The sequence below is a fragment of the Apus apus genome, chromosome 11 (genome assembly GCF_020740795.1).
Source record: "Apus apus isolate bApuApu2 chromosome 11, bApuApu2.pri.cur, whole genome shotgun sequence".
Taxonomy (NCBI): domain Eukaryota; kingdom Metazoa; phylum Chordata; class Aves; order Apodiformes; family Apodidae; genus Apus; species Apus apus.
In genome coordinates, this window is record NC_067292.1 from 12203849 (window position 1) to 12231221 (window position 27373).

The following is a 27373-nucleotide window of genomic DNA, read 5'->3' on the forward strand; positions in this document are numbered from 1 at the left end:
CTCTTATCTCTGTAGTTCTTTGTAGAAAAGATGTGGAGCCTTTCTAATACAGGAAGTGATACTGCCTTTATGATTTTGCACATTCTGCATGCTTTCCATTACCAACATGTAACAGTGATTGAGAAGAAATAAATAACTGGCCCATCATTAACCTAATGGAGACAAAGTTAATGGTGAAAAGCATTTCAAGAATTACTGCCATTGTAGAATATTGTCCTGGTTGTCTGCTGATCTTTGAGGCATAAAACAGTCCCCACAGCTGTATCTCTGTAGTGATGCACAGGAACACTTCTGGTATGCCAAGTATCCCTCCCTGATGTATCCTGACTCCCTGTGGTGGAAAATGTGACCTGGGCCAGAGGCAAGTTAAGCCCTTGTGTTCTGGCTAAAGCCTCAGTCTGGGTGCCTGGGAGCAAGGATTGTATGTTACACTGTAGGGTGTAGCTTCCCTGCACCTGGGTGAGCCTGTGTTACACTTGTCATGAATCAGGACTCAGTTTTTAAGTTTGTCTTCTCTTATCTCATAAATTTAGATCAGAATAGTTCAATTGGAAGGGGCTTAAAATAATCATGTAGTCCCACTGCATCTCCACCTGACTGTGAAACTGTCCTTTTATCCCTGAAGGGGTCATGTTACTGAAATTCCATTTCTAAATTAGTCTTCATCAATGCTAATGACACAGTTGGTAGCTGATTAAGTGAGGCTTCATATCAGAAGAGATCCCAGGTACCCAAGTCTCATCTATGTCTTCTATAAACACAACTTTGCTCACTGTCCCTTTCCTTCATCCACCAGCAGAGATACCCTCCATGGGAATTCACTTGCTACAGCCCATGATGCTGTTTAAGGTGAGATAGAATGGGGCAGAATTTTATACTGCTTTTCTTTTTTTCTGAACTGCCACTATATTAATGCTGTGTTGAGGGGGAGGCAGTAAAGCTGAGAACTGTGGCAGGGATGCACATGCCTTGGGAGCATCTGCAGATGCTGCGGAGCAAGGCAAGTGAGTGCTGTGAACTCTGCAGGGGACACTTCTCCCAGGCCTGTAGTTCATGCTGGGCACGGAAGGAGCTGCTGCTAAACTGTGTCCTGAGTAGTAAAGGGTTTTCACAACATGGAGATTGTATGTCTCTAGTATCAACAGCAGGCAAAGCTGATACTCCAGAATTTTCATTTTCAGCACAAAATCAGTCTTTCAGAATCTTTTTTGAATTAGGAAGGCAAGAAGAGCTGGGAGTCAGGATTTATGGTATATATAAAACTAGATACCGCCAGTAAAATTACTTGCAGCATCTTGGCTTTGTGTAAAGGCAAAGGTTTTTGCCTGAAGTGCAAAATGTAGTAGCAAGCAGGAGCTGCTGCCTTGCAGAGGCCAGATTACTTTCTGTGAAAGTAATAAATCCTAGCTCCTGGCTCCTTTTGCCTTTATAACTGAGGAGAGGAACATATCTGAGAAAGGGCTTCTCCATCACTGCATCCAATTCAGTTTTGGGGTGTTAAAATGCAGTGATATGCACATTTGCAGCATTTAAGATGGATAAATTAAAAGTATTATTTCCTCCCTCAACTCAGTCTTGTAGTATTTTCTTACCCAGCAAAAAAAGCAGTTTGGTATCTTTTTTTAATCATAAATTATCATGGGAAGGAAAGAAAATAAATTTTTTCTCTACAAATGATAGAACTTCACAGCTCTTTCAGTAAAGCAGTTTAAGTGGAGTGACAACTTTTGAAAGAGACAAGTTCTAGTTTCTTGAGCAGGTCCTGCAGTGGCTGGTTACTTGATTCCTTGTTCTTAATATAGTCTTGAAGTTCTGTTTCTTAGGTTACATTGGAAATTTCCTATTCTGTTTTCCAATGAGAATACAAATTTTTTTTCCCCATATAAATCAGAAGTGGGACTGCCTATTAACTATTCAACAGCTATTACTTTTCAACTTGCCAAATATGAAAGTAAGCAATAGTATCATTCTCAAAATTTTATGAGCGTAAAAATGAATTCATTAGCAGAACCTGATTATGGCTTCATAAAACAGAAGGGTAATGGTATGGTGCCTGCACTTACTACATTTGGTTAAAATTTGAATTTTCAAGAAAAACCTCAACGTGCAGCCTTGTTAAACTAAGTACAATGCTAATGTTTAACAGAAAGTCTTAAATTACTAAGTTAAGGAAATGCAAAGCAAGTATCAACAAACAACATGTTAAGCAGTTAATTCAGTAAATGAAATTACTCAATGAATAGCCCCTATCCTGAGTTACACGATTGCTGTGAGAATTCAGCTTATCTCTAGACCTATTGATAGTCTTATGATTAGAGGAGAAGTAATTTTTCTTATTTAACTCTGAATTGTACTGTAAATTGGGTGATTTGAATAGAACCTATAGCTTTTGTTCCTAGATGCAGAAATCTCCATCTAGCAATTTGCACACTGTTTATTACCCAGTGTCTACCAGCACCTGCAGCAATATTTGTGGCACACTCTTGTCTTTGGATCCTGGGAATGCTTCATGCTTTTCACCTGCTAATCTCAAGGCACGGGACAGCTTGCATTTGATTTGGCATCCATCTGTGGTGTTTCTTGTTAGCTGGAGTCTGTGTTGCTAAGCAATGCAGGCTCTTCTGTCAGGCATAAGCTTCTGTTTCTCCAACTTCAGGGCTTTTGGAATGAAACTGAAATTTCAAAATAAACAGGCACATTGTCATATGGTAAATACATTTGAAAGATCATTTCTGTTTATGTTTGAAATGTAAGAAGGTGAGTCCTCTGTTGCTTGAGCAGTTCCCTGGTGGGTGGGGTTGCCTTCTGGATGGCTGCTTTCACATGCATCCACATCCTTGGGATGATGTCAGCTCTAATTAAATGTACAGCTGACTGCAAAGCTGGAGCAGCAGCAGAGCTTCAGAAGGTCTTGGGAGAGACCTCTAAAGCAAACTGGAAGAACAGTAAAAGGTGTACAAGATGAGCGCAGAGCTTTTACGTGTATACTAAGTGACTGGTGAAATAGACTTCAAGGCTATGAAGGACTGGAGAGAAGATGGGAATACAATAAGGGAATCAGATTCTAATCTTGTACCTCACAGCTGTGGGCTTATTACATCATGGCCCCAAGGCTTCAGAATTTCAACACAGCTATTTCAAGACTGTGTAGGGGGTCCCAGGGAGTAGATGGATGGACTGTGTGAAGTCATTGCTATTCATGATCTTCCTTTTAAGTATCCACTCCACAAAGCTTCCCTAGTGCAAAAAATGAATTAATGTGGTGGAAACCATGTTGCTAAGACATGGTAATGTTGAGGGTCAGAGTAAGTTTGGAGTAGAGTGGAAAATGTTTCGCTTTTTGCAGACCTTATCTTTTTGTACCTTTGGCACACCTCAGGAGTCATTTGTTCATGTGGTGCTGTGTAGAAAACACAAGCTGGCTTCAGCTGGAGTTAGGCAGGTTGTGTATTGTGTGTCACAGGCTGTTTTCTTGCCTAATTTCCAAAAGAAAGAAGACTTAATGCTTTTCCTCTGTCCATGTCCTTAATGCTTTTGGACCTGATGGCCAATTTCAGGCATATTTAACAGGGGAACAGATGTTGGGAAAGAAGGAGACAGAATTGTATGCCATATATACAAATGGAGAGACCCAAGTTAATGAATCTTTTTGGAGAGAAGACACATCATTAGGACAAGGGAGCTGTGTTTGGATCTTCCTGCTCCTCCATCAGCATGTGCCCACTGGCACAGCATGGCAAGAGGCAGAGCAGGGAGTGCAGCTGCCTGTTCTGAGCCACACTGGAACAGACTGATAGGGGCTGAGAAAGAGAAGGGAACTGATGAAAGGGAGGAAACTGGTGGGCTTTATGAGAGAGATGGGAGTTGAAGGTAGTAGGATGGAAAGAAGCTGGAGAGAATATGGGTGAAAATAACAAACGTAAAACTTAAATATGTGGAAAAAGAAGGTTTGTTGGTCCTAGAGCAATAGTAACAACTTGCAGTGGGATCAAATAAGAGGGACAGTAAGGTAGGGTTTTGTTTGGTTTTAGTATTTCTGTTTCTCAGTCTTCAGTTTTAGCTAAGATATTGCTGTTTTGTTGTTTTGGTTTATTTTTTTCAGGTCTTGATTTTATCCGGGCTGAAGGGTTTGTGTTTTCTCATGTTGCTGATGAAGGGATTATAAATGCCTGTGCAGGTAACCTGCTACGATACAGGAAACAGATTGGAGCAGAGAACATTCAGATTTTTGCTGATATTAAAAAGAAACATAGGTAAATACAAGCAATATTTTGTCAATTTGAATGTAATAATGATCTTATATTTTTCTCCATTTTCTCATTTTTAAAAAATGCCTATTTAGCATCAGGGAAGTTAATGAGACAGGGAGAACTTTATTGTTTAAGCATGATCTTGCAGTGCAATTAGGGGATATGTTTAAAAATAAATTTGCACCTGTAAGCTGCAGGTTGCTGCATCTGTGAAGTTTGCAGTTGTTTAACCTTCAGGGTTTATAAATGCTGTCTGTAAAAGTTTTGCATCTGGTATTTTTGTATACTTGTGTATATGCCTATGATGTTTAAAGAAATTTTGTTTCTGGAGGCTGGGCATCCAAGATTATTTTTTCTTATGAAAGAAGTTGCCATAGAAAAGCATCCAAATAATATTTTGGCATTTAAAAAAGGTATTTTATTTTTTCTCCTTCCTGCCAATAATATTGGCTTCTTCTACATAAATCAGTGTTGTCTATGTATGGATTATGTTGTATGATTATCAAACAGAAGGAACTTATGACAGATGAATCCAGTTTCTTTTTTGCTGATACTTTATCATAACTGTCACATGGTTCTTTCAGCTATTTAGGTGTCACTCTTTGTTGCTTTTTATTCCCCTAGAAGATCTGCTCAACTGCTATGTATTATACATGCTAAGTAACCTAATTAAAATGTTTGTGTAGTATGTGTGCAATCATGAGTAACTGAGACTGGAAGATTTTAAATAATAAACAGGTAATAAATTTCAAAATAGAAAGGAAATAATGCAGTGTGGTCAAATTAGGCTTTTAATTTAAAGTCCTTTAAGAGTTATTTGTTTCAAATGATTTCTTCATATGTGTGTATGTATGTATTTAAAAATACATTGGATTAGTCTTTTTCGTAAAAAAAAATTATCGCATCATGTGATTTATTTTTGCTTTGTCTTGAGAGTTAATTGATAGTTGAATTTTACTTTGTTGTTCAAAAGCTTTGCTTTTTACTAAAGGAAAAAAGCTTTTTGTTTCAGGCAGATTCATAAGCTGAGGAGGAAATGTGAAAGGACTTGTTGGTTGAGTTTTTAATGTAGAAAAATGTTCCTGCCACTGAGAGCTGCTAGCCTCCTGTTCTTTAATGGGGGGAAACTATTCTTGTAGCCTGCCTGCTGTGTTACAGTGACCCTCCACATGCTGGTTTAAGGGTGCCCTACTACTCTTAAGCCCCATTTCAACCTCATTTTATGTAGTAGGTGCTTCTGCCTGCCTTTCTTCAGACAGGGAGCTACTGTGCTTCCTTTGGTATCCATTGCCATGAGTGGAACTTACTGCACACATGTGAGGCTGATGAATATGGCCAGAGCATGTCCCTCCCAGCATGTTGTCTCTCCAGGCTGCTCCAGGAAAGAGGTTGGCTCCATTACCACCCATCAGTGCAACATGTTGACCATAGCCATTGTTTTCTACTTAAAAGGAAATACAGAACCAAGAAAGTCAGGTGTTGAACAAGCCATGGCTGGAATTCTTTCAAAGTTTAGAACAGTTTAAAGCTGCTATTGCTTTAGGTTTCAGACAAAGCACGTCACCCATATAACAAAGACTGCTGTGAAAATCTAGGTTGCAGGTAATTGATGTTTCTAACTGCTGTGTAGGATGATTCCTGTGATTATATCATAGGTAATAACTATACTTTCTGTTAGTTGCACCTCATGAAATGAAGTGGAGGGTGTTAATTCTGTTGTAGGCAACAGAAGCTGATTTATGAGTGACTGCACATCCACAACTCCCACTTGAAGTCAGGTGCTCGATGTGTAAACAGCTGTCTCAGTTGACACTTGGTAGTTCACACTTAGCAATCACTCTTCAGAGACATGAGACCCAGAGCAACAGACCATTCTGTTATGGTTCCCTGATGGAAAAGGTTGGTTTTTTTCCTATTGTTCATGTTGCAATTTTACTTCCCAGTTTAAAACAGGACTTTTACCCTCTCTCCCAAAGCCTGCCTTCAGTTGTTCTGACAGCAGGGAAAATGAAGAAATGCAGTCTAACCATTCAACAAGATGGATAAGAAATGTGTGTGCTGACAGTAACCACAGGGTACGTTCCTGCTGTTTGCAGCGCTCATGCTCTGACGGCCGATGTCGGCGTGGCTGAGACTGCGGCGGCTGCCGAGTTCTTCCTGGCTGACGGGGTCGTACTGACTGGCACAGCCACTGGATTGCCTGCCCATCCTCAGGAGCTGAAAGGTGAGAGCTGCTATATGAAGGTCAGACAACAGGCACTGAGTCAGCTTCTGGAGTCATGTAGAGAGATTATATACATCTGCATAAGGGGGAAAAAAAAAGAAAAGAAACTCTTCCTGTAGGGTTTGGTTTGATTCAGCAGAACTAGTGTGATTGAGGTGCTATTGAGATTGCCTCTCTTATGTTTCTAAACAACAATTTTGCCTCATGTTTCTAAACAACAATTTGGAGGGACAAAAATGAAAATTATTTCAAGCTTTTATACCACTGAATAATACCGAGGCTTAAATTTTAAAAATAAATTGTAAAAAATATATGTAAAATATGTACAAAAAAGGATAATTCAATTTCTAAGAAGTCTTGATATAAGAAAAAGCTACTCTTTAGCCTTATTAAAAAACCTATCTATAAATCTTTCCACTGAAGAGTTAAACATTTTTATCTTTAACAATGAAAATGGAAGTCCTGTAAGAAAAGAGGCATTTTGATAGGGTAACATTTCAGACAGGAATACTATGGAAAATACTGTTTATAAGTTTTGCAGAAAGAATACAAGTTGAGTGGTAGAAAGAAAGTTACTAGATCAGAATAATTTTTAAAGGATGTGAACTTTTTATCAAGGGAGTTATTTGACCTGTGAGCTCTGACCTTTGCAAAAGTTTTATGATTCTTCATATTTTTATATTGGCTCAAGTTTGGGCTGTCTTCATGCAAATGGATTGCTTCCATGCTAGAATTACAGTTCTATCATGGCATTTGATTTCCATCACCAATTTTAGTTTAGATTAATGGCTTGAATGTGAGGGTCTCATTGCATAAAACTATTTTTTTAGGTTTCATTTTTGCTCTTGTGCTTAAATTTAGCTTGTTTCAAAGTTCCAGTGCAGAGTGAATTGTATTCAACTTACGGTAGCCAGTGAGGATGAAAGCCATACATTACTTGCCATAGATCCTTGGACCTCAAACATCTTTGAAATAATACAAAATCATTCAGTGTTTTCAAGGCTTTACCTATATCATACAAGCTACACAGCATTTAAATGAATGTTGAGCTTATCACAATGGTGTTCTATTTCATTCATATTAATTTTTTTGCCAAATATGTTATAAATTATTATGCTTCAAAAAATGATGTTTCTGTATGAATATTGAACTCTTGAACTACTCAGATCTTTTGGTACAGTCAACTAGAAATGATAGGTGGGTCTGAAAGCTGTATGTATTTTTGAGACTACAAAATTTTGTTAATATGGAGCTCCATCCCTGCCTGCGACTGATGCTTCCTACTTACCAGCCTTAATGCGGATTAAATTTAAAAAATTATTTGCCAAGTCTGAGGGCAAAATCCTAGTTTGGATTCAGCTTTCACACATATATGGGCAACCTCCACTGATTTCTTGCATCGGAGAGCTAAACCTGAACTCTAGGCTCATAGGTTTTTTTACCACAGGACTTCAACCAGACATCATCATGGCTTTTGCTTTTCTTTCATGTGAACAAACATGTCAGCCTCAGTTTTCTTTTTCTGGGTCCAAAGAACAGAATTAATCAGAATTGGCAGCTCTGATGAAGTACTCGTATTAATTTTGTGTTTGAATTTCTGCTGTGAAAACAAGAATCTCTGGATCATGGATTTATATAACTTAAGTCACAGGATTTTGGACGTTAGCAGGCCCTCTTATAAGAAGGTTGGCAGCCTAAAACAGTTGGCAGAAGAGCTTCACAATCAATGTTCCAGCACATAAGGAAATGACAAATTAGGTATATCTATGTCAGCAGATTCTTAAAAGGAATCAGACATACAGTCTACAAAGTTAGTGTTGAAGTGAGTGAAATTTTGCATTGCACAAATGTGTGCAGCCCTGGAGGTGCTGTATTACAATGATGCACACAATTGGGCACCTTTCATCACACTGCAAAGCATCTCTTGAAAGCAGAACCTAGAGACATGAGATTTTTGTCGTGTCTTTTTTTGAGCTTTGTTTAGTAATATACAAGTGGTTTTTTGCCTTTGAATTGACTGATTTGTGATGGGGTGTGGGAAGTGAATGTCTCCCTGTCAAGCTAGAGAAGTGTGTTCAGTAGGGTTTTGTTTGTAGTTGGTGTCACTGCCATGTAGGCAGCCATCAGGGTGGCTCCTGCAGTGCCTGGCAGGCTGGGCTCTGGGTGTACCGGGCACCAGCAGTTGGCAGAGTACAAGGTCTAAAAATCAGACCAGGTTATTAAGGAGCAGGAATTATAGCTGAGCATTTTTAATCACAATTTATTAAGTAAACTGTATTTATATTTAAGAGGTTATAGAAGTTTGCTCCAGTTTGCTACACTGTGAAGTGTTCCTTGATTGGAGAATGACTGTCAGGTTTTCTTTTTTGGTATAACTGCTGAAATACCTGCTTCATATTCAGGCTGTATTTTAAGTGATCAAAGCTTTATATAATGACTGCATAGTTATCTGTATGAACAAAGCAAGTGGCCTCAGCTGAGTAACCCGTGGAAAATGGGTACATATTGAAACTCAACAGCTGGCTGTGACTGTCACCTCCTTAGTTTTTGTTCATAAAAGGGGCAGGAAGACTCATTCACCCTCTCACCTTTTGATGGTAAATTTAGGTCAAAATAGATGCTGCTGCCTTTGCGGTACCTCATCGAGATAAACAGGAGATGGGAGTCTCTGATCTACACTTTTTGTAAGCCCCAGACTTAATGACAGAGAAAAAGTCCTTTGAATTAAAAAACGTGTTACAATGAAGCATTAACATAAACATAATGCTGTGTACGGTGCTGCACACTGCAGTCATTACTACATAGGAAAAAGCTGTTAAAGAGTAGTCGAGCAAGTTATTGGCACAGTGGTGCTTATTTTTACGCTGCTCTTTGCCATTGTTTCCAAGCTAGGAGCATTTGGCCTTTATTTCATGCAACTTGTGCATAGCATAGTTCAAATGCTTTCATGGTGCTCTGCAACCAAACACTATTTCATTTGATTTTATTAAAGACATGACTGCAGATGTACTGTCACAAGAAAGAGCACAGTGCCCTCTAGTTACAGCTTATTGAAACAGAAATGTGCAAGTTGTGTAAACTTAAAGTCTTGTTACTATAACATTACAAAATTGTCTCCTTTTCTCTTTGTGTCAAAAAAATATAATCAGAAGAAGAAATCCATGAAAGGTGAGAGATTTAAAGCAAAACCCTGTTCAGAGACATCTTGACGGTGACTGAATATTGCCATGCAAAGGTCTATCTCAACACTGTGACTTTATTTTTTTTACAAGTTAGAATTCACACTAAGCCAAAAGACAAATCACCTTCCAGTAGTCAACTGTAGGCCTTGATGTGCTTGGAAATGACTTAAAAGTAGCACTTACAGCATACTTAATGAGGTAACCCAGTCTCACTGCAGAGCACTCCCATTGTCATTCTTCACATTGTCAATCCAAATAAATCTCCAGCACAGGAGATGTGTGTGGACTCCATGTGTCATGTACAGATCACAGCAGGAGTTGGATACCTTGCAAGTTCAGAAAGCTTTGGGGGTTTTCATAGTTCCACAGCAGTCTCAGGTTTCACTGTTTTTTACTCTTTGGCTGGTATGGGCTAAGCTGTTGTCTTACACCCATGTGATCATGGTCTGTTTAATTATTTGGCTCATCATTTTTCCTGCTGATGTGAAATAATTGTAAAACAACTACCTGCAAATGTGCCTTATGCACTTGTCATAAAACCAAGTATTGACTCGGAATGTAGTTCCTCTGGGAATACTGAAGTGCTGTTGCACGAATCTCTGGTCAGTTGTAGCACCTTAATTATGCATTGGTGTCTATGTAAAGCAGATGTATTTCTAAGAGCACCTAGATATTATATAAATAAAATTCTGATTTTTCTAGAACACAATTTTAGTAATAATGCTATAAATAACTAAAAATGAATTACTTTGTTGCTGCAAGCAGGATGTCTATAACAATATAAAATATGCATAGAAACAACTATGGTTTTAATCATATATGCATGATCCATCTGATTTGCTCAAAATTTTCAACAAGGATTTTGTGGAATGATTTTATTTTTGTGTTAAAATGTTTGCAAGGAGAAGTTATTGTTCCTAGATGGAAAAATGGTAGAGCATGTAACCTAAAAAGAGATTCAAGAGCATTTTAATTGATCCCTTCAGTGAAGTAGGAAGATGATAAATAATTAGTCTTCCCTGAAGCATAATTAATAAGTTAGGCTTCTGATGAAACTTCATTTAAACAAAGTCTTTTGAAGCAGACTTTTATATGTTGCATATATGCTTCCCCTAGTTACCTCAAGCTCTAACCATTTTACATCAGATTATCACCAATTAAAGCAATTTATATGTTTTTAAAGGTCAGAAATAATGTTCTGAGGCATTTCTCTTAATAAAGGGTGAAGCATCCAGTCCTATGAGTGACTCTTAGGATGGTCAGTATGAAATGAAAGGATGAGAAGGTTGCTTTGTAATTCTTCAACTGGGATTTTTTTTTCTATAGGTACTAGTGACTCAGGTTCTGCAGAAAAAAATCTAATAAACTTTTATCTAAGGGGAACCTTTCCGTGGTCAAAAGAGCTATCCACTTTTGTTTTCATTCTAAAAAATGTCAACTACAGTAACTGAGCCACAGATCAGTTTCTGCACAGTCAGGTCTGTCAGAATGATGTGTTTCACAGGGACTGAGATCACCTGAACCATGGACTGAAATCCACCTCTGTGCATGAGGGATGAAATGAATCTGTAGGATTTTGAGCCGTGTTTTGATATTTTGTCTATTTCTCCTTTTGGAACCAGGTAAAGAGTCAGACAAGTAACACATAATTGGTTTATTTTGTTCCATTGCCATTTATAGGAAGAGAAGTAGTCCTTATCAGTGCTCTCTTTTGGTTTCTGGTAAACTAGCTGGAGCTGTCAATACAGTCTATATGACAACTGCTTGCTTTCCTACTTCTGAGTCCCTGAAATTTATCATTAAGTGGAGAGCACATTCCTTTTCCATCCCTTGTGAATAAGGCCATTCTTGTTTCTTCACTGAGGATCATCTACTAGTTGTCAACATAGCATATCAACATAGCATAAATTCAGCAAGGAGACCTGGCAGAAATACACATCAGTTCAACTACCATTATTGTGATTTAAACTGATGACTGAAGAATTGTAATTAGCACAGCTCTGCTGAATAGTTCTGCCACTGTAATGATCTCACCAGGCTTGCAAAAAAGAATCTGAGCTGATACAATGAGTGGAAACAAGAATGGCATTGTATTCATGTAGCTGTATTGTGATAACTTCATGGGAAGATTGGGGAGGTGACTGCTCGTGTCTTAAGGTGAGGGGAATTGAAAACATGGTTAAGACTCCACGTGGGGCATGGAAGTCCATGTGGTCACTCCAGCATTAATAAACCTTTTGTCAAGGCAATGGACCTGGTTTGTCTGGAATCTATACTGGGTACTACTGCAACACAGTAGTAAATGAGAGCTGTTTTCCATGGATGTGTAGTACCTCAAGCACAATGGAGCCTCTAAGCAGGATGGTTACAATCACAGTAAGTAAAAGGGTCTGGTCCTGATGTGCAACACTTCATGCATCCAGCATCTCTTCTTACCAGGGATGTGGAATAAAAATTAATTTATGGCACAATATAGTAAAATGCAGTACCTTCTCTGCCAGCCAGTTCAACTTAATCTTGCTTAGATCGTGTTTCTTGAGAAAAAAGAGGGCTACAGCTGTGTTGCCAAGACCCAACTTTGATATCTTCCATAGCACTGAAACCATTCTCTGGTATGTGGCCAAGAATATTCTTCTGCAGCATTCCATACAACAACAGCAGGCAAAATAAAAGTGGGATTTTTCTTAACAGCTATTTAGAGCTAAAGGTGTTTTTCCTTTAAGTTTTTTTCATTCTCTAGTGGAAGAAATACTTTGATCTTGACTTTCTTCATACTCGCCTTTCTTCATTGTTGAAAAACTATGCAAATTAGACTCTTTACAGAGTTTCAAGGATGGGACTTAACAATAATTTTGGTTTTCTTCAGAGGTTAAGCATGCTGTGAAGATTCCTGTGTTGATTGGGTCTGGAGTGACTCTGGAGAATGTGACAAATTACTTGGATGCAGATGCTCTAATAATTGGTTCGTATTTCAAGAAAGAAGGTTATTGGGCAAATCATGTTGATCCTGACCGGGTAAAGAAGTTTATGGAACACATAAGTAAACTGAGAGAATGAGTTTGTCAGGAAGTGATACTTCTTTGGTGTCTAAATCAGTGTGGTATGATACATCATACAGGATTAATGCATACATGGGCTTGAATGGCTAATAACATTAAATGAAAACATGCATCATCCCATAACTAGCGGAGAAACATGGTGACTCCTTACAATAAACTGGTGCTCTCATGTTTGTTTCTAGGCAGCACATCTCTGTGGCACCCAAAGCCATTGCCAGTGCAAAAATCTCTGAAGGCTTGTGTAGTATATTCTCTCCTATAAGAAAAATGCTAATGGAGTTTAAGAATTTGTAATAAATATTCATCACAGGTGAGCTGAGTTTTGTTTTGCCTATGAGTACAATAGGATACCCTAAGTTTACAGCTAAGAGTATTGTAAATTGGACAAGTTAATTAGCCTTTCAGTTTCCCCATCTGTAAAATGATGATAATGGTACCCACATCACATGAAGGTTATAAGACATAATAAATGAATGTACAGCACTTTCATCTCTTCAAATGAAGGGCTCTATTAAAGTTCAATATCATTATTTTTTCATTAGAATTGTGCATTTATTAAAAAAATGTAGTAATTGTTTACCATATGAAAATTTAAGATAATTGGGAAATTGATTTACTTATTAGAGTACTTATTAGAGAATTACATTTTAAGTAGTGTTGGAATTTAGTCAAAATGTTTTTGCAAAAATTGGAAATTTTAATAAAGGTCTATTGTTACTTTTCAGCAAGCTCCTACAGTGTTGTACCTCTCCAGACTAATATTACTGATGTTAACTACCAGGTTCCTTCCAATACACAAGGTGTAATTATGATGGAAACCTTTCTGCCAAAGCTGACAGGTAAACAAAATTTCATTTTTCCTGTAAAATGTAGAGGAAGAACATGCCAGTCTTCCTTTGTGTTGTAAGAGATTCCCCTTGAATTTAATCTTTTAGCTCTGAGGACATTTAAAATAACCCAAAGAATACCTGTTATGTCATGGCTCTATAAAAAGTGGGCATATGTTTTCATTCCTTGGGACTGGGAGCAAGTTTGTCTTCTGGGATCTCCCTCTCTTTCCTTGACATCTATGCATCAGGCATCTGCTGATGCTAATGAACACTATATTGTAGATATCAAAGCAAGTATGCAGACACATTTTTTGTCAGCTGGCAGAGTGCCCATGCTTTTCTAAACAAAGGATATATCCTCCTTCAAAAGGCAAAAAGATATTCAAGAATTTTAGTTTCATTAACATAATGGTGATTCCAGAACACTGATAAGGATTGTTCGGTGTTGATAATGATTTTTAAAGAAACTTATTACAGTTGCCAAAAGTCACATTCATCACTGTGAGTGGGAAAAGTGTTACCAGCATGTTTCTTGAATTGGTTTCAAATCATTCACAGAAGTGACTGGAACTCAAATGAGCTTTCACCTGAATAAAGGGGGTGGTAAGTGAGAACTACTCCAATGCTGTATGCAAGGTCTAAGTGAAGTAATGTCATACACAGGAGTCTTTGTAAGACAAAAACCCTAACGAGTTGGTGTAATATTCATATCATGCAATGGATACTGTAGACAGCATTTTCACTGTCAGGTTTTCATTTAATGTACCACTGTGTAGCAGGGAAGGAGCAGGCCACAGTTTGGGTCTGTATTCTTGCATATGAATGGGAAGTGTAGAATTTAGGGAACAAAAGTAAAGGAAAGCTGATTTTAAAGCCTGGAGATGTGACTGATCACCAGCTCTTTATGATTCTTTGTTCTGAAAGTGTTTGTCTAGCAGCATTAAGCATCTGCTTGCCTGATTCACACAGATGCTGTCAGTAGAATTTGACCTTTTGTTCAGAAAGTGTTTGAATATTTAATGTAAAAAATATTAAGTTATCAGAAAGGCTGTCTCTTTTGGGAAGACTATTCAGTTTTTTACAGCCCAAGTTGTTAAAGTACTTTGGAGCATGAACCAACTTCAGTGCAGAACAAAGCAGGCTGTGCAAATGTGTAGAAACTCCAGAAGTAAATAACAGCTGTTCAAGAAGCCTTCTATTAAATATGTATTAATTAATTTGAAGTGCATCACTTAAATATGTGAAGAGATTATCTTGTGTTAATTTACATTAAAACACACAGCACTTGTTAGTCTCATTACAGTATCCTAAGTATATCCTAAGCTATCACCTCATTCGACATTGAGCGTTTTGTTGGGTGTTGATTGCTTTCGATTTGCCCTTTTAAAATGTCAGATAGTGGCCTCCCTTTCTTGTTGGATCTCATCTTTCTCTCAGGTTTTGCTCTTGCACTGTTACTGTACTTATCTCTGTTCTGTGCTGAACAAAATAAACCTTGAAAATAGATTATGAAAATATAACAGTAATTGCCCACAGCTCAGTTCCCTTATGTACCCACCTGATCTTCATGTGTAGTTCTTGCTGTTAACTTATGAACCAGCAGAGAGTTAAGTGTCTGTTTGTGTAGCAAAATGACTTTACATGAAGTTTCAGTATCACTATTTACTACAGGAAAGATGAGGTTCTTTCTAGTGAAATTGTAGATAAAAATTGCTGGTAATAATAGACATTTTTATCTAAATCAATGTCTAAATATTATCAAGCCCTCATTCCATTCATAAAACTTAAACTCTTTTACCTGGACCTGCTAAAACAAATTTTTTTACATATTTCAGTGTTGAAATTATGTAAGCTTGTGAGATTATGGATAGTTTTCAGATATTTTCTTCCCTGTCATTCAGGCAGCTGATCCAACTGCTAGGCTGTTCTTGCATCCCACTATTTTTGATTCTGTGGACTTCCTGATTATAAATTGGAGTCCAGTTGTTTCCTTCATCTATTTCAACAAACTCCTTACGGGGAAAACTGAGGAATAGAAAGGACTTGCAGGCAGGTCCTGGCAGAGCAGGAAGGGGGAAGGAAACCAAGATATTTGGCTTTAGCAAAATCTCAAAGTCCATGACAAATTGCTACTTTGCATGGTTCTCTTGAGAGAATTGAATGGGGATGTTTGCTGTCATTTCAAGTTGTTTGCAGCCTCTTCTGTTAAAACTGTGAGTTCACACCTACTTAGGTTTCCAAGATCATCTTTGGTGGTATGCCTGCTTAAGGAGACATTTTTTCATAAATGAAAGTTAAAGTTTTGCAAGATAATTATGGCAATAAGGGATGGTATCTGTAGCAACATGCACGCTTGGAATTCACCGCTCTTTGCTTTAAGAGCAGATTTAGATGTATCTTTTTTAAAAAGTTACATTTTGCATTACAAAAAATTCACTTAATTCTGCACCTTTGCCCTAACAATTCAGTGTTTGCTGTGCTGAGGAACTTAGAAGTTGAGTTTAAGGACAACTAACTGGCTTTTTTCTTGGATGTTTGCAGTGCTTACCTATGTAACCTAAATGATATATTGTTTAGAAAGGGTGGAGAATTGGGCTGCGATTTTCTTTTTGTGGGCTAACATGCCATGGTGTGTAGTTGAACTGACCCTCCACTTCACTGGATGATCCTCACTGCAGAAACACTATTGGAACTCAGAATCCTTCAGAGAGAGACAAAGCTGGATTCCTAGCTTAGAGAGATCAGGGAAACCTACTCAATTAGCTCCTTGCTTTGATAAGAACCGGTGCTTGTACTGGGTCATGCAGGAAATTGTGTTGAGGCATTATGGAACTTCTCTCAATTTGTTCTTATTCTTACCGATTGTTTGACTCTTGGTGACAAGGATTATTTGATCCTTTGAATACTTGTTTTATGGATAAAAAGCCTATTTCTCTTAAGATGTCTATTAAACACTTGTTAGGACTGACAACTTCAGTCACATTGTTCTCATATGGTGACTGGTTAGGAATCTCCTATTGAAAAGTCAATATGTGGTTAATATGAAATTGAAAATCTTGCATAGTTTGCTGACTGCCTGCATGTTCCTGACTTCATCTGTCAAAAAGACTTTGACACTCACTTGCTGAGGTCCAGACAGACCTATTAAATACCTCCCCTGGATTATTCTTCAGCTAACAAAGTTACTACTTGCTTATGTCCCATGTCAGACTGATGTCTTTGGGGCACTGAAGTATTCCAGTCTTCATAGATGAGTTCCTTTCCCTGTGCCTTGCTCACAGGCAGGGAACCAGCACTTCTTTCCGTCTGCCTCTGTAGGGCTGCAGCAAATAGAGGAAACAGAGGCAGCAGCCAAACTACAAGTAAGGTCAGATGGTTTCTAGTGAAATGTTGAGAGTAATAGATAAAGAGTAATCTTTAAATGCATAGATAATTTTAAGGAGAAAAAAAATCCTTTCACATGAGCCAAGAAGGGTCACATTTCACAACATACTCTGTTTCTTGCTTATGTTTTGAAGCTTTATAAGTATTAAAGGTAAGGAGAGCCTAAGATGTTTCTTTTTAAACACTTAAGAATGGGAAAAGATGAGGCTAATTATCTTGATTAAAAATCTGTTGATCTTATTAACAGATAGGTTTCTTGTAAGATGTCAAAAAAGGATTTTGCTGATTTAGGTTGTAACTACTGCTCTCTGTGTTTAACTTCCCTCTTGCCTGTCACTTTCAAATTTTCTTTATTTCACAAAGTAAATTCAGTGTCAGACAGCAAACACTAGTGTTCCATCATTTATTTTTCCATCATTCTTGAAGTGAACAGGACAGAAATGCTGTTTGGTTGTGTGGAATGCTGGTTATTGGGTGTTCCTCTACTAATAGATACATTCTGCTGTAGGCATTTTATTGTTCTTGAAAACAAAATTTATCAGAACAAATTTAGCAGAATGAGGAACAAGTGAAAATTTCCGAAAAATGAGATGTTAATGTCAAGGCAGCACATGGACCGTTTGTTAAAACAAACAACTTAGAGTTAATACCAGGTTAAGCAGAGGCAACACCCATTTTGCTTATTAACCTTGTTTTTTTGAATCCTTCTCCATCTTTCATTTCCTTTTGTATATTAAAATGCAATTTCTACTTCTGTTCTACTGCCTGTACAGAGGGAAATGGAATAGCCACTGTAGAGTGTAGGAGCTGATGAATCAGTGGGAATTTAGGATTTTTTTATTACTAACAAACAACATTGAGTGTAGAAAGTTTAGTGTAAAAGAAGCTTTAAGTACCTAAAATTGATACTTAAAATCTGAAATTATGCTAAGAGTAGTTTGACTCTGTGCCACAGGCACTGTATTAGTGCCCTGTCATAGCACTGTCAGAACGAGTCACAAAAGAGAAGACGTTTAAATCATGTTCACATGTTAAATCATGTGTACAAAGGTAGGAAGAATCCCAAATTCAGCAGTAAACAAGGATGCAAAGGAAGGCAGTGCAGCAAGGGCAAGAAAAGATGCTCAAGTTCCCTGCGGTTTCTGCCTCATTGTTTATTCCAGCTTCCTGCTTTTTCCTGCCTCTCAAGCCTTTCTTGTGCATATCCATAGATTATAGCATGCAGAAGACTAAGAATAAGCTGAAGGCAGAAACTGACTTAATTAAGACATTCTTTTCTTGTGATAGAGAAAAGATTCTGTTGTCCGCAGATGCGCAAAGAAAAATAGAAAAGCAGCTGCCCTTGGAAATGGAGTAAAAGTAGAGATGAGCACCACGTCATGATGCTTTAGTCACAGTCTGATGTGTTCAAAGTTTTTGAGAGGATCTGTACTGTTGCTCAGGGATATAACCAAGAGGAGAGACAAACTTCGACTGGAAAAATACCACAAGTCTCATGTCTTAGATACTGTTCTGAATAGTCTTGACTTCCTGTCAACTTTCAGCTGGAGAATAAGGATAAAAGGAAATAGCTTTCAAGTATTCTGTTATGGATGACAATATTAATAATCAGTTTCATGTCAAAACCTTCTGTTTCCTTTAGACAAAGGTATAGAGGTGTATCATGTGCTGTCATCTTCCAGAGGAAGGTTCTGAAGGGAAGAGGTCCTCATTATTTCTCTCCTCTGCAGATAGTTCGTCTTTTCTGAAAGGTTTTGTGGGCAGAGATGGCATAAAGGTGATGAAAGAAATTTATGTGGCAAGTGGAGTGGGCAGGTGAGATAAAGTGCAGCTGAGATACAGCAATCCATTGAAGGCTTCCTGGGTCACCTGGCCTGCAGAATTAAGAAACTTAGGGATATGGTTGGTCAGGAAGACAATACTGAATTTACAGATTATTTGCACTACACCCATGAAATAGTGCAAGTAACACTGGAGTTAAGGTGAACCAGGATTGCTTATTTTACTCCTTGCACTGTCTGAAGTATCAACTGAAGCATTCATGAGAGCAAATGCAGCTGGTGGCATTTGAGCTGTGGAAATTATAGTTTGTAATACTTTTCTAATAATAATTTGAGAGCTTAAAGAATGATGTGACTAATATTTCAATCAGGCACTGAAAATCTTCAAGTTTTAGTAAATATTTTTTTTCTACTCAGCCTTGGTCAAATAGCCAAAATGATGCTGGGGTTCCTCTGAAGCAGTAGCCACGGCTGCAGCAGCATACCTGGTGAAATAGATCAGTGGTCCAGTCTGCTCTGACAACTCCTGTGTAACTAAAAATAGGAGAAATAGAAGACAAAATTTGTAGGGCTGGTAGTGGCTTGTATTTTTCAATAATTTATCAAGATTCAAGAGCACAGATTTCCTTTGGGAAATATTAGTTCTTAGGTTTACAAAGTGCCTCAGTTGTAAATACCCATAAAAATGACAATTTGGTAGGTCGTATTTATTCTTAAGCGGGTCAAAGGACATTAGCGTATTCCTACTATATAAATCTGTCAAGTACAGAGTTTCTTTATGCTCCCAAATCACAAAAGCACCTCTTACAGTCAAGGAGAAAATGTTGCATTATTGCCAATCAAGGACAACAAGCAAGCATATCGATCTCTACCCAATAGCTCTTGCCCTGCTCACTAAGTTTTTATCACTGAAGCTGGACACATCAAGGGATTGGACTGAATATATACATATAGTGCTGATTTACTACAGAAGGAGAAATACAGTCTGGCCTTTCTTCTAGCTCAATATTTTAACAGTTCCTGACATGGAAGCTTGCAATGACTTTTTCTGCAGACAAAGTGTATAACTTTCAGATATCCCTGGATGTTCACAAATCTTCAGCTCGCATAGGTGCATTGACTGTATGTGTGTACATGCATCTTGCATTTGGTTGTCTTAGTCTTGAGTCTTGATTTTGAGGGTTTATGTATGTGGAAGTCTGTAGCAGGGTTGCTCTTGGTTTCAGAGAGGTATAACTAAATATAAGCTTGGGGACAGTGGAGGGCATAGAAGAACTGACTTGTCACAGGTAGTTGTCCAGTAAGCCTTATCCTCCATTCAGTGTGCTTTCCTACTGTACAAATTTTGAAAGGATCTGAGAAGGCAGTGGGTTTTTGGGAGTGTATGTGTCTTGACATATTTTCTTCATCAATGTGAATTCAAACCAGAAGAGACAAATATTGAGAATTAACAACTTGGAGTTCAGAGCAAAATATGACCTTGGGTACACATTATCCATTTCCACTGCCAGATGGAAATGTTGAGCTTTGCCAGCCCCTTCAAATCACCTCTGAGAGTCAGGCCCAAAATGAGAAAGTGTCAACTACTTCCACACAATTCTCACCTTTCCAGGTAAATACAGAAAGATGTAGTTTTGCTGGAGCAGTGATGAATCATTACTTCCTTCCACCCAAAGAACCTTGGGCTTTTCCCCCTCCAAACATTTAACTTACTTGCAGAGCTGACAGAAAAGCAATAAATTTTTTTCCAAATATCCATTTGCCTTTCCAGTTATCTGCTTTGATCTAAAATACAGAACCTGATGGATGCCCTAGGTAAATCAAACATTTTCTATCTGCCAAAATGGTTCTGCAAATGCTTATTTCATGCCATTACCATTTTTCCGTTTCTAGCAGTAAATCAAAAAGTATCAGCCATTCATCCACTTTAAAAGTAATGCCTTTCCTTTGCATAATTACACATACCCAGTGGAGATCTGTATGCACAGTAAATCTATTCCTTTAAAAGGTTTTGCCTTAAGTACCACTGTGACATAAATTGGTGTCGCACAAATTTATTTATTTAAAAGGTTTATTCTTTTAACTGATTGGGTAACTGTGATACTTCCATTGTTTGATTTGGGTGGAGAGGGTTTTTATTTATGTATCAGATTTAATTCTGCAGCAGATGTTTATGTAGAATGGTCTCACTCTTTACAGGACTTGTAGCAATTTATATGTGTATATAATTTATTCTCATTACAGATTTATTCTTAACTAGTGTTTGGGGGGTCTTCACTGTATCTCCAGTAGATACTTGAGAATTAAATAGTTTAACAAATGTAATGAGCAAACCTAAAAGAAGTACATGTAGAGAAGCATATGTATTTGGACATTACCTCTGCCAATTTCCTAATAACAAGTGCAGTATTAAAAGTGAGTGAGAAATTAAAAAAAGTCTTCCAGTAATAAGGAACCCTGGACAGTATTTTGGCAAAGTAAAGATTTAAAAAAAACTATATCTTGACCATTCTCATGTAAACCTGCTCATCTTTATGAGCCATGTTAGTAGCTCTTGCAGGTGTCAAACCTAAAGCAGGCAAGCCCAGCTGGTGGAAGTCTGGGAGTGAAATGATTAATTTTTTTAGCAGGTTTGAGTTTATTTTTAGGCTTTATAGAATTATATTGCATTTCCCTATGAGTGAAATTTTAGCAAGTATCTTAAAAAAAAACCAAACAACAAAACTTGACCAGAATAGCAAAAAGTAGCAGAACACCAGAACCTAACTACAGTTGAGCAAGTAAATATACCACAATTGCATTTGAAATTGGGGCTACAATATAATTCTGCAAATACTTACACATGTTCAGTTTAATGCATATGAGAATTTTTGAGACGTGCACCAAACTGGAGGATACACCAGAATGTAGGTTCATGACGTGAGTAATGTCATGGAGAGTTGAACAAAGTTTCCAATTTGAATGTATTTTCTGTGGATATATTTTACATGGTACTGGATGTGAAAGTCAAATTTAAGGTGCTGTAAAACATAAATGTTAGGTTATGTACCAAAATTGTGCAGAAACATTTTGAGGAGAGGATGGTCCATAGGAAAGTTTCAGGTCTTGACTCTTATTTGGTTAATTAAGGTAATTTCATTAACACAATCTCAATATTCAACCCTAGAATTTCATCTAATCCATTTCAAAATGTTACCTTTTTTGGCTGACATCACAGCTGTTGATGCTCTTTTCTACAGTTAGAAAGGAAAACCTGCTTTAGTATCCAAGGCAAACATGGGAAAATGCCATGGGCCTGAGATGAGAGATGAATATGACAATTACAGATCTAGCAAGGTCTGTATATGAGAGGAAGAAGTTTGCTACTTGCAGCTTCACATCCCTTGTCCATTAAGAGATTCCACTTGAGATTTTGTTTAATGTGGATCTGACTTTTTTCATCTTTTTCTAATACATTAAGTAGATCAGAGATTGCAACCATCTCTATCAATTCTAATCAAAAAGGACAGTTGGCAATCATACAGTTTCACAGTGGTATTGGGGAACAGTAAGAAATGCTGGGCAGGGTGGGCTTGGGAAGCAAGGGAAATATCCCCTTCAGACATTACAGAGCAGGTTTGGTGCTGGTGTTTTGGCATGAGTGGATTTATATAAACTGAAGGACTGTCTCTGATTCCTATTTTGTCAGTTGTAGCCATTCCATTTCAGATTAATACTGGTCTGTGACAGTCAATAGCAGTTTTTCTTTAGTATTTAGGTTGATGTATGGAGATACACAGTATAGTCCAACTGTTTCAGCCAACCTGGATAAAATTTAGAGAGATGTATGTCCTGAATAGGAAGAAAAAGCACTAACTGGTTTGTAATGGTTCCTGATAATTTTAAGGTCAGGACTGTGTGGTGTTGTTGTCTGTGACAGAGACTGGATTAGTAAGTGACAAAGATGTCTCTTTGAATCCCATGTCCTAAAATGTGCTCGTGGGAGCTGCTCACTGGGAGTGCTGAAGACAGCAGCCTTCCCCACTGAAACAGCCTCCCCTCTGTTCTGCAGTTGGGAAGCAGAGGAGCAACCTTAAAGGGCAAGAGAGTACCTCAGCTCCCAAACGGGCTCAATCTTTGTCTTCCCATGCTGTTTGCATCGATGCTAATCAATGTTAATTACGGTAGTGGGGCTTGTGATGTACTCATTATAAGAGCCATCCTATTTTTCTGTGCTTGTACACAATAGAGCCCTGATTGGGGTTCCCTAGATGCTACAAATAGTAATACAAATGGTTATAATAATGAATATGTGGTTCATGGTGTAAGACTACCAAACTCGGTTCATGCAGCCTGCTGAAGCATCACTTGATAATTCTGTTTGCTGTACCACTAACTGTGGCATACTGGGTATGGCTTGACAGTTGGAGCCTCAACACAGTAAACCATTTAAGCTTTTGTTTGTGTTTAAATAGATGCTTCTTTTAAATTTTGCATTTGAGTGTGTGGGTTTTAGTGTAAACATATGCTTAAAGTTAAGTGTGTACTTAAAAATCTTTCTGATTCAGCATCCTTATTGTGTGAGGTTCATTATCCCACCACCACTCCAGTGTCTATACTGGGAGGTGATGCTCTGAAGGACGGTGTGCCAGGATAGGTGCTTCTGTCCTAGTCTAAAGGTTATAGGGGCAAGAGAGCAAAGATGCTTTTGTCCAGGCTGAGCAGCTGGTTGGGTGGAGGTTGTAGCAAGGGTTTCTACCTCCTGCAGGGGCTGGAAGTGGATGGAAACTCAGAGCTGGGAGCTGATGCTTTCCTTCCTGCAGAGGCTGTGATCCCCTTCTCTATGTCACTGTGCTGAATGACCTTGTACTAAGAGCTGATACCTGGTAGGTGCTATCTCCTATGATTAATTTTGTTCATTTCTACTGTTATTCCCATGGGAATTTAAGCACCATTGTTTATATGCATTAGTTGGTATAAATAGTAACTATTCTGCTGCCGATTCTGCATCCCAAGGCCTTACTCTGAGTTCTGGTGACTTAAATAGTTTCAATTTTTTTTTTTCAAAGAAAGTTTTCAACAAGGAGTCCCTTATTTCTTGCTGCTTAGTTTGTTATGAATATTGGTTCTAGTCCTGATTTTTCTTTTTATTTAATTCCCACCAGACTGTGTGCCTGGATGTTAGTTACCTCTGCAGTTTAGGCATGTGATTATCTGCCTGACTCTACTTAGTTCTCTATTGTTGTACCACACTGTTTGCCAAGTCTGTATAACAAAAATGTTGTAAACTGTTAGTATGTTATAATACCTCTCTTGAGTGTGTATGTTGTTTTGAAATGAATTTGAGTCTGTGTTGAGCTGCTTGGATGTTTGCAATTAATTTAAAATATTTAGTATAGCAGCTAGATTTCTCCCTGTTAACTGTGTTTTACTGAAATTTCATGATCTACAGCACACCCTAGTGATATCTGGAAATCATGAAGTTAGACCTAGTCAATTTTACTTCCTTTGTGGTGAAGCAAAACTTACAACTCCACTAAGCAGGGTCCAGGGAAGTTAAATGCCTTCATACCCAAGATGGGAAGCTGGTTGGATCCTGTGTTTTATAAAACAAAAAACAGCCTTAGAAATTAGACTATAGGATCTTTTTCTGTGAAAAGTACATCTGTATAATGGGTTCATCTGGTTTGCAATCTGTATTGTTGGGTTTGTTACAACAGACCATGGGGAAAAGCACCCTGGTGTTGTCTGAGGAGAATATTTGTTGGGTCCCTTTTAGATTGGAATGAGCAACCAGAAGTAAGCAAAGCATTGTGGAGGAAAGCTGCAGGCAGTCTTCACAGGTCAGAAGCCCAGATTATCATTTACTGTTTTACAGTCATAACATTAAAATTTATACTGGATGTTAAACTCTTCCTTTTGCAGATGGTTAGGTCACTTGGTTTTTCAGGTGATGGGACCTGTAGTTAGTTTTCAGTGGCCAACATGAAGTGCCCTGACAAGGGCAAGGCAGCCTGTATCAGTACCATTGACCAGCTCACAGCTCTGGCTTGGCTCAAGTGGAAGATCTGATCCTGTATCTGTGACATATACAGAGCATTAATTGGCTGTGTAAGGCAAAGCTACAGGTGGGGTCCTGCTTTTTGGCTTACACATGACAAGGCTGTAATGTTTTGGGGAGTGACACGTTTCCTCTCGGACCTCTCTCTGCATTTCACTCTAGTCAGGTAAACCAAACAATAATGGAAATGAGCTTTTTGTTTTATGTAAATAAAAACAAAAAGTTTGCAATAATTTATGGTATTTATTTAAATGACATGCAAATTACTTTGTGAAACTTAGGGGGAAAGCAGCACAACTGAAACAGCACAATTGTTTCCAAGAACATTCATTTCAAATCCACATACAATATTTCATTCATGCTTAATTATTTCCCCAATGCTAGTCTAAGCATTACTAGTTTCCTTTGTCTTTTTGCTTTTGCATGCAGTGTGATTAGCAAAACTGCTTGTGCTTTACCAACTCCTGCACATATGGGGTTTAGCCTCATTGTTCAAGAGGTGGAGCAACAAGCAATAGGAACATTCATGCTGCCAAATTTGGCACACGTGAGCCCTCCAAACTGTACAGATATCACCCGTTCCATTTAAATCCCCGTCCATATTTTGCATTGCTACCATAATGGCAACTCCATTGTCTGGGTGTATTACTTGAAGCAGCTTTTCCTCCCATTGTTTGTGCACTGTAATCCTTGAGGTTTCTGTAGTCATCGTGAGCAGCTTACGTGAAAGAAATCACTTAGCTCTCACAGATCACTCTCTGAACCTGCTGGCAGAGGAACAGGCCATGACTAAAGCATGAGACCTGTGATCTTTCTGAAGAAAATCTCTTCAGTAGAGTTTATAATTTGTTGCTTCCATGGGGCTCTGTTCTCAGGGTTTGGATTCAGCGTTATCTTTCGTCCCCCATGGATTTTTCTATGAGGCATGATGGGAATGTAAGCTGAAAAAGAGTAAAAGGACTAATAATGCTGGCTGTGGATGTGCACCCTAACAACATTTTATCCACATTTCAAATACTGGCAAAGGGAGACATCTACTGTTTGACAGAAATTAAGGACAGTTGTTTATTCTAATTGCAGCAAAAAAACAGTCTTCTCTTTTTCCATGGTATAGAGATGGGCACATCTTGCTTCAAGTCTTTTCAACAGACTTTGAGAACTTAATGCTTATCTACTTAGGGCACAATGAAAGATCCACTGGAACTTACAATGCAGAGGGAGCTGTCCAGTACTTTCCCTTTCTATTTGTCTGCTTGGTCAATGCCCTCTATTCCAGTAGCACTTGCCTCTCCTGATTGTGTATATGCATGCTCTTGTAGGTAAAGCTATTTGGCATTGGCTGTTCTTTGTAAATTCTGCTCACTACAGCTTTTGAATGCACATCAGTTTACTCCTGAGACAGTAATTTATGACATTTTTAAGGCAGTGGATCTCAAACTGAGGTGTGCATAAAGCCAGCAAAAGGCCTTTTTCTACTTCACAGTTTCCAGTTCTTTAGAAAAGAAATAATTTTAGGACAACTATAAATATGGTATAAACACTGCCCTGCTCTGCATTTGCCTTAGCAATGGCTCTTTAGAGAACCCTGTTACAGTGACATAGGCATTGTGTGATCCCAAATGGTGACACCCTTGTGATTGCAAATGAAGCAGAGAGGTGGCCCAAGAGACAGTATTAAAATACATCATATTGTGTAAGTCTGAAAATCCCATTGTAACAAATTTGAGTATTTGCAGTGACTTCTGGAAGCTTTTAATTTGGTCCATCATTGTGGAGAGTTATGCAAGTTCACCTTTCCATCTTCTTGCCTCCAACCTATTCCATGAAAGAAGAAAATAATGCAATACAATCTGTAAAGGTTGGCCTCTTCCCTTCTAGCCTAGCATTTTGCTGACTGTGAGGTCCCCTTTTGCCTGTCACATTATCAGAACTCAGACCCAAGAAAGCTGGAGAGAATTCTTCTGTATTCTGAGAAGAACAGGAAACTTGGTCAAACAGCTTTGTAAAATTTCGTTCTTATTCAACTCCTGTGATGTTGGTTGGAAGTGAAGTAAACCAAGGACCCTTGACTCTCCTGGGACTTAAGTCAGTTTGTGCTTACTCTTGATGTCTCCAAAGTACTGTATGTTTGGGGCAAGAATTACATGTAGCTGAGGATTTACTATTCTCAGACTCCACAAGCACTGGTTATGGCACAGATTCCTCACACCACTGAATAGCATCAAGCATGGAAATCTGTCACTGATGTTATTCCAGGCACCTTCAAGTGTCATCCTTCTGTCCTAGATACTAGAATGCTTTGTTCCTTAACTGAATTTACCATATGCATTTTAGATCTGATTTTGAGCTTTGTCTACTTTATGTATGTCCTTTAGAGGTTTGAAGAAATCTCAGATGCACTTTTCTAGATAGATTCTGCAGAAGAGTGAGGGGTGGAGGAATTGGTTGTAGGAGATGGCCTCTTCTTTAGCTCTTCTCTGGAAACTTAGCAGGTATTTTTTGTATCTATCTTTTAACCAGGATTTTATTTCTACTTCAGTGTTCATACATGCTATAACATACAAACATGTAAGCCAAGTTTAGGACATCAACATTTACATTCAGTTTTGCTGTAACTTTTTCT

The 27373-nt window shown here is 38.2% G+C and overlaps 1 protein-coding gene across 5 annotated transcripts in view; it reads left to right on the forward strand.

The window, feature by feature from the left end:
- Positions 1–27373, forward strand: part of LOC127389300 (uncharacterized protein F13E9.13, mitochondrial-like) — a 48353-nt gene that overhangs the window by 11476 nt on the left and 9504 nt on the right. For 2 of the 5 annotated variants that reach the window (XR_007890613.1, XR_007890614.1), the window contains exons 5-9: positions 4103–4253; positions 6347–6474; positions 12523–12618; positions 12898–13025; positions 13441–13554. Coding sequence is in view for 2 of the 5 variants with exons in the window: in XM_051629668.1 (XP_051485628.1) it covers positions 4103–4253; positions 6347–6474; positions 12523–12618; positions 13441–13554 (489 nt within the window). In the remaining 3 variants the exon portion in view is untranslated. The other 3 variants (XR_007890612.1, XM_051629668.1, XM_051629667.1) reach the window with 3 other exon arrangements.